This window comes from Hippoglossus hippoglossus, chromosome 11, assembly GCF_009819705.1.
Source record: "Hippoglossus hippoglossus isolate fHipHip1 chromosome 11, fHipHip1.pri, whole genome shotgun sequence".
Classification (NCBI taxonomy): Eukaryota; Metazoa; Chordata; class Actinopteri; order Pleuronectiformes; family Pleuronectidae; genus Hippoglossus; species Hippoglossus hippoglossus.
Window position 1 is genome coordinate 586,818 of NC_047161.1, and position 8,154 is coordinate 594,971.

An 8,154-nucleotide genomic window follows, 5' to 3' on the forward strand; every position below is an offset into this window, starting at 1 on the left:
GGGAAAGAGGTGAGGAAGAGGAGGAGTAATACGACCTATCAATCACTTCTTCTTTAATGAGTCTCTCCACATCTGGAACACATCTCCAACAAAGAACATCTGGAAAAACTATAGAAGTCTGAAACTTCTTGTTAGAAAATCAAACATACACAAAGTCACATCAAGTTTAGGAAATTCCAAACACAATCACGTGTCATTTCAAAGAGGAATTTCATTATTAAGTGTTTGTGTTTTATTGACTGTGTTGTTTCTCAGGGCAGCGACTCAGCGAGTAACAAGCGAGCCGTCTGTGTCATGGCTGTTCTGCTCTTCATGACCTTCAGCTTCGGACCCGTCAGGTGCTCACTACACACACTTTGTCTTTCAGGAGGAAATGTCTTCTGGGGTTTCACATTTTGTACATTTTCTTCAGTGTTTTTATTTTGAATTTTTTCATTTTGATAATTCACACGTAGACGCAGTTAAATCCCCTCTTTGGTCAGGGAAGAGACCCAAATCCATCAAATCCATCAAATCAATCAAAAATAATTTCTGAAGAATATGAACCAGTACGTCCAGAAAAAAATCCAAAATGTGTAACACATAAAACATTGTGTGACTGTGCTGACACCGATTGTTGTCCCAATGATGTAAATGAAATTGGACGACACTTCTCCTCTGTACAACAATGAAGCTAAAATATCTCGGATATGAACGCTGCCGTCTTGTGAGCAAGAAGCTTCGTCCATCTGTGGTTCGTGGCGTCTCACTGTGCTGGTCCTCGTCTCTGCAGCATCACGGACAGGAAGCTGTCGACGGGTCCACAGGACAGTGTGGTGTGGTATACGGGACGACAGCTGCTGGAGATCGAGCAACAGCGACCGCCGCCGCCGCCGCGGCAGGCGAGGGCGGCGTCTCAGCCTCCGAGCAGAGAAGAGGACAAGACGGAGACGGAGGAGGACGGAGCGGAGGCGGAGAGATTTGTTGCAGAGTCGTATCCTTTCAGGTGAGAAAAACTCTGAACTCTACGTTAAAGTAAGTCGATTTAAATTCAGCTGCAGAATCAGATTTTAACGTGTGTGTGTGTGTGTGTGTGTGTGTGTGTGTGTGTGTGTGTGTGTGTGTGTGTGTGTGTGTGTGTGTGTGTGTGTGTGTGTGTGTGTGTGTGTGTGTGTGTGTGTGTGTGTGTGTGTGTGTGTGTGTGTCACAGGAACCTGAGCGACGTCTTCAGCGACATGAAGGACCTGGTCCTTCAGGACATCGATCGTTACTTCACCTCCTCCGACTGTCGACAGTTCAATCGCTCCGAGTCCCTGAGGTTCAAACACTTTGTTGACTCATCAACGTAGAATCCGTTTATTGCTCAGCTGGTTCCTCTGACTCTCCTGTGACGTGTTGTCAGGTTGGCAGACGAGCTGAGAGGTTGGGTTCATCGACATCAGATCGACAGGAAGAAATCTGGAGGAAAACCAAAGATTGCCAAGAAGGCCAAGATCGCCCAGGTAGTGACACAGCTCCTCTTCTTCACCTTCATCTTCTTCTTCTTCGGAAATGAACAAATCAGTTTTTGTGTTCCAGAAAGCTCAGCTGAGGAAGACGAACTTCTCCAGATATCTGCCGATTCAGACTCATCGCTCCCTCGAGAGGTACGAGACTCGTCACATGGAAACCTTCAGTCCTGAATCCTCGTGTTGGATCTGCTGCTCCTCAGTCACGTGTGATTCTTTCAGTGCTCAGAAAAATCATCAATAAGCAAAAGAAAATTCTATTTCCTCTTCAAACCGTATTTCCTCTTCCACAGTTTGGGAAGTTCTATGATGTCAAATCTATTTATTACAGTTACTGATACATTTTCATTTGTCTTTAAATCACATTTAAAACAACAAACTCTTCATCTTCAAAACCAGAAATAATCAGCTGATGTCGATTTGAAGGAAACACGACGGTTTGACCAGTGTTTCAGGAAGTGATGACCTCTGACCCCTTTTGTCTCTGCAGTCAGCTGCAGGTTCTTCCTGGTCCTGAGGTCACGTACAGCGACTTCCTGGACGCCATCGACCGCAGAGAGGACACTTTCTACGTGGTCTCATTCCGACGGGTACGACCACACGTTGCTCACAGGGCTGCTTTTCTTTCTTTGCTCCAATCCCATGATGCAGTTTGTCTCACGCAGCATTTAGACCATAGACTGTAAATAACAACGGACGTAGCCAATGCTGAAGAGCCTCAAACGTCTTCTCTCTAAACATGGAAACCGTGTGAGTGACAGCGAGAACAGTCCTGAATGTGTCCTCTGTCGCCCCCTACAGGACCACCTGCTGTTACCGGCCATCAGCCACAATAAAACCAGCCGACCCAAAATGTCTCTGGTGATGCCGGCGATGTCCGTTAACGGTGAGTAGCGATCTGTGGTTTCTACACAGTGATGCTGTCGAGGACCAATCCGCGGAAAAAAAACCAAAACTGATAATTAATCTATTTTTAAAATTATTATTAAACATTTTCTTTGAGATCCGCTTCATTATGAATATGATGCCTGCTTCTGTTACGCCCCCTACTGGCTGCAGGACATCGTTGAAACATGAGCTTGTTTAAATGGATCTAAAATAAAAACCTTAATATTTTGAACATTAATTATTTTTGCAGCAGAAAGCTGAAGCCTTTTTCTTCCACCCACAACATGTTTAAATAACTTATGAAGAGTTGAGAGTTCTTCAGTTGATGTTTCTGTATTTATAATCTTTAGGATCAATGTTCTGTATGTTTTTACTGATGACATTTTTTAAAAATATTTTTTAAACTAATAGTTTTAGTACTTTTATGATTTATTGTGGTTTATTGACTCACAGAATCTTTTAGCTGAGGTTTCACAGATTTTAAAGATATGAAGCATTTCAAGATTCTCCAAGAAAATAAATCCCAGGAAGTAGAAATCCCAGCGTAGATCCTGGAGGAGCGTTTCTGCTGCAGAGTCCAAAGATCGAGAAGCAGATTTTAATTTACCATAAACATGACGACATCATGAATGACGTGTGTTACAGCTGAGTCCAGAGACGTCACGACACGACATGAAAACAGTTCGAAACTTCACCGATAAACAAAACATGTCTTTATTGTTTCAGAGAGTCTGTATAACACGTCCCAAGGCTACGAGATGATGATGCAGGTCGACTGTGAGGTCATGGACACTCGGATCGTCCCCATCAAGTCCTCCGCCGTCCCGCCGTCTCTCCGCGACCCGCCACCGCCCCCCCCCTCCTCCCACCACAACCCTCACCACCATCACCACGGCAACCACACCTCGCTCAGAGGACGCCATCACCCGTCCTCCTCGCCAACGTCTCCGAGGCAACCGTTGCCTGCCCGCCGGCGGACAGCTGAATATTTAATCAGCCAATCAGAGGGGGTCTAAGGGGGTGTCGCCATAGTGATGGTACACAAAGAGGCGACGGACGGTGGAAAACATGGAGGAGGAAAACCCTCATTGTTTTTGAAAATCACTTTATTGCTTAACACGAGTAACTTTTCTCTTCTTTTCCAAACAACTCTTTTCCTGCAGGAAACAGAAAAAACTAGAAAGTTTAGATCCTGTCGACTCGTCTTTAAACTCCTGTCGAAGAAAACGTCCTAATATATAAAATATATTGTAAAAATGAAAATCTCCCAGCAGCAGCCTGCACTTAGACAAAGTGCTGCTTTTTAATATTTAATGTGAAAATGTCGAGTGAATGAAATGTGCCCGTTTGGAGCTGAGTTCAAAAAGAAAGGTTTCTGTTTGTCGCCGCTCTCTGCGCGTCCTAACTGATTTGACCCACAGGTGGCGCTGCAGCAGAACTTCTAGACTTTCACTGCACTTTCACAGGAAGTGGATAAAACGTCTCGTAGTGAGAATCTGGTTATTAATGGTGCAGGAGAAACGTCTTGTTTCCCTCGACTCTGATGATCTCGTTTGTATATTTGTGTTTTGTGGCTCCGCGTGTGGAGAACAAGTGAAACGCTGGAGTCCAGATGTTTGACAGCTGCTGCACGGCCGAGGATCCTGACGTGAACAAGACGAAACCCCGACTGCTTCAGGGAAACATGTCGAGGAAACAGACGCTCAGTCTGTAAACCTTCACTCCAGCAGCAGCACAGGTTTAGTGCCTTGCTCATGGACAAAAGTAAAGTCAGATCCTTTGTCGTGCTGCGTCCGTCAGATTCATCTGTTTCTTTTTGTCTTTTAATAGAAAAATCCTGTGGTTGTTTTGTGGGGATTATTTAATAGATGTAAAATATCGTTGTTCACTTTGTAGATATTCTTTGTTTTTTTATATTTTTTTATTTCCTGTGAGGCTTTCAGTGACAATTTTCTATATTTTATTCTCATCTTTCTTTCAAGGACCAATCACGTTTGTTCTTTCAGTCTCTGCTCGCCAGGATTTTCTCTCCTGACTCGATATATTTATGAAAAATACAATTATATGAATTTTCCGTTTTTTTTAATTGTACAGAATTAAGTTGTGAAGCTTCAGTTTTTCCTAAAAACACAGAAAATGTAAATTCTGCCAAAACAATAAAATTGAGCCTCTTTGACCTGTGGACTGAATTTATTTATTCGTAGTTTGTTTCAAACCAGACGTTTCAGATTTTTTAATATTTTGCATTAAAGCATTATTTTCTTGTGTTTTTCTTGGTACGTTGGCTCCGCCCCCTCACTCTGCTCTGACTCTGAGTTAAATCACAGAGAAGACTCATCGTCACCTGACCACAGATCAGCTGATTTCATCCCTTCAACTGTCAATAAACTGAATTTTACAATCCGCTCTAAAAAAAAGTTTTTAATGTGAGTTTGTCAAATTTTTCTTTTGACTTTCCAACACTGGTCATTTCAAAACTTTTGGGAACTGATTTAAAAACTTCCAGTTTTAATTCAACACGAGACACAAGGACCCAAACAGTTTGTATTCCTTTCACCGCCAGGGGGCGACAGAGCTCAGCAGAGGAACAGGAAGTGGAGACTGAAGGAAACTTGAAAATAATATTGTTTATATTAAACTAAATGATATTGAACAACAACATTAAATAAGCAGAGTTTAAACAATGATAAACCTGACTCCTCCCCCACCTGGCCCTGGATCACATGATAGAAATAACCTGATCATGTGATCACCTGCGTTCTCTGAAGTGTGGTGGTGACACAGGTGTGTAGTTCAACTCTTCTCTGTTACACTGCCTTAAAGTGCGTGTGTGTGTGTATATTAAAATATGATCAATAACAGAAGAAAGTTCTCAAACTCAACCTGAACAAAAGTAAAAGAATTCAGACTCTGGTGACGACAGCAGCACGGGGTCACAACACGTGACCTCACGTTTCACAACACGTTTCACAACACGTTTCACAACACGTTTCCTTCTCACTGTTCACGAGTCAAAACGAGTCAGAGCCAAACTCTACTCATGGAACCTCAGGAGTCCCATGATGCATCTGTTCGCTGTGTGTCGTCAGATTCAGTTGTTTAAAACTAATATTTAATGATTTGTACGGATGTTTAGGATGAAGTGACATTAATTCTACATGTGTGTAATATACATGTGTGTAATATACATGTGTAATATACATGTGTGTACTATGACCGGAGGCAGCATGTCTTCAGGTTGTACGTTGTTGTGAAAACAAATCCACAGTGTCCAGTGTTTACTGAGGCTGTGACTGGTTGCCCCTGACGACCATTCAGTCACATCCTCTGTGATGACGCCATCCAACTTCCTGGGGTCAGAGAAATCCTCCAACTCCCACAATCCAACATTCCTCAGGCATGTTTCCAGGTTGCCGGGCAACTGAACTCAGACTGAATCTGTGAGAAATGACGACGAAAAATCAAACTATAATCAAACTATATTCACATCAGACACGTTGATGAAGGTTGAAGAATCCAGGTTTAGTTTATTTTGAACGTCTTTGAAAGAATAAATGAAAATTGTTGTAAATAACTTGGGTTAGTGGGATGAAACCAGGAAGTAGATTATCTCTTGTTCAACTCAAACGTCTGATTTAACGAGTTTCTCCTCCAGTGTCCCTACGGGGCCTTTTGTCGTCATGGTTACGATAATAAATCTGTGGCTTTGGTTCCGGTACAAAAAGTTCTGACCCTGTTTCTGTCTTTGATCAGAACCTCACGTTATCTTCAGTCCACACGATATCACAAGGTTGAAATTAGAAATATAAAAAAAGTAAAGTTGGAGCCAAAGTTAAAATGATTGTAGTTTATCTTATCTGCAAAAATCAGTTTTATTATAACGTCCGTGTGAAGGGGTGTGGTCTCTCTCTCTCTTTGTACCTGTTTATATTAATTGACTTGTTGTAGACGACGAGATTAAAGCTTCGATATTTTCTGTTGATGTCGTGTTTTTGCTTTAAACGAATCCATGAGTCCAAGATGCATTTTGTGGTTTGTATTCAAACTTCAAGGCGTCAGTGAGGAGCTGCTCACATCTTTATTCTCACTTCTTACACGTATTCAGTTGCTTTGAGTTTCTTCTGTTTCGTCTGAAACTCCAGAAAAGCTCAGACGTGTTCCAGAGAGAGAAGCTGCAGATGACTTCAGATGAAGTGTGATGCTTTTATTCTGTGGAGCAGGAACTGATCCGCTCAGTCTTTTCCACTGAGCTTCTATTTCCTTTCTTTCTCTTTGTCTCCGTCGCATCAGATTCTTGTTATTCCTGCTGTGACGTGATGTTCCACCTCAGACGGATCCATGTCCTCGTCCTCGGCAGATTAGACACCTGCACAGACGACAGGTTTCCACCGACTGATCCTTCAGATTCTGACAGGATCAGATTTCATGAGTTTGTTTCCAGGTCGGAGGAAAAGTCTGGTTTTATCAGGACGTAGATTTCAGCTGGTGGAGCTCAGGAAAATAAAGAAACTAAACCAGATCCCGAAGGAGGCGTCTGCGAGTTGTACCTGAACATGATGAGAAGGTTTCAATGGTTTGTTAACATGTGAAACGTTGGTTGTTCACTTGAAGCCTGATACTCCAGCATCGAACATCTCATCGCTTGCCGGCGCCATCACCTCTTTGGACAATGGTCACTGCAGCGCAATGAATCCTGGGACATGTTGGGCGGAGAAGGATCCACAGTCTAGTCGCGCCGCTGGGACCCAATCAGTCTTCAGATGAAACAGAGGAGAGTTCAGTTAAAATACTGAAAACAGAAACATCGACCTTTGACCTTTGACCTCCCAAATCTAATTAGTTCATCTGTGAGTCGTAGTGAACGTTTGTGCCAAATTTGCAGATGCTCCCTCGAGACGTTCCTGAGAAATCGTGTTCACAAGAATATAATTTGCAGACAACATGAAAACATAACGCCTCCGGCCACTAGGTGTCACCACGATGGAGACGAGAAGAGTAAAACCGACATAGGAAAGAAAGATCAGAGCCAGGATTAGAAATGTTTGTTCAGTAAAAGGTTAAAAAGTTTTAAAACTTCAGAAAGAATTTAGTGAGATTTGAAAAAAGTGCTTTAAAGTCGTCGTCTTCAATTCGTTTCCAGAGTTTCGGAAACAAATGAGTCGAAGCTGCAGTCGATTGTTTCTCAGAGTCACAGATGAATTTGTGAAAGAGCGAGTTTCCCTGATTCATGGAGACGTTTGCAGACGTCACTGAACTTTGAGATGGAACCAAACTTCCTTTCATGTGTTCGTCACTGAATCAGATCAAAGCTCGAGTTCATCGACCAATCAGCAGCTTCCCTGAGTCATTATCAGGACGTCGGTGAGCATCAGAGACAAAACACCTCAGTCTGTATATAACGATGAGGAATCACTATATATAAAGACAATAATGACTATATGAAGACAAGGCTCCTGATCTATACTGCAGCCAGCCACCAGGGGGCCGAGGTGAGGATTTGGCTTCACTTGTTCTGAGCTGTCACGTCGTCCATCTTTGTTCTTCTTATTTATTCTTTTGACTGTTATGAGTCAGTCTCTCATTTTGTTTTATGGAAACCATGAAATTTTATTATTAAATCACAATTCATGTAAAACTAACGTGACAACTTATTTCATTTTAATTCCAGCTCGTTGAGAGAGATTTACAGTCACGTCCCCGAGGTCAGCAGAGAGTGGGGGGGGAACCTCCCACCTGGGAGCCATTAACCTGACAGCTGTGTTTCCAGGGGGGGGGGGGG

The 8,154-nt window shown here is 42.7% G+C and overlaps 1 protein-coding gene across 1 annotated transcript in view; it reads left to right on the forward strand.

The window, feature by feature from the left end:
- The window catches only part of atf6b (activating transcription factor 6 beta), a gene marked incomplete at its 5' end in the record, with an annotated part of 10,925 nt that extends 7,470 nt beyond the window's left edge, over positions 1-3,455 (forward strand). The window contains 9 exon segments of the mRNA XM_034600301.1: positions 1-9; positions 256-338; positions 773-985; positions 1,190-1,297; positions 1,382-1,481; positions 1,558-1,625; positions 1,978-2,077; positions 2,289-2,373; positions 3,102-3,455. The exon segment at positions 1-9 is cut by the window's left edge and continues 171 nt beyond it. Of these exon segments, the coding sequence (XP_034456192.1) occupies positions 1-9; positions 256-338; positions 773-985; positions 1,190-1,297; positions 1,382-1,481; positions 1,558-1,625; positions 1,978-2,077; positions 2,289-2,373; positions 3,102-3,391 (1,056 nt within the window).
- Positions 3,456-8,154: the final 4,699 nt, after the last annotated feature.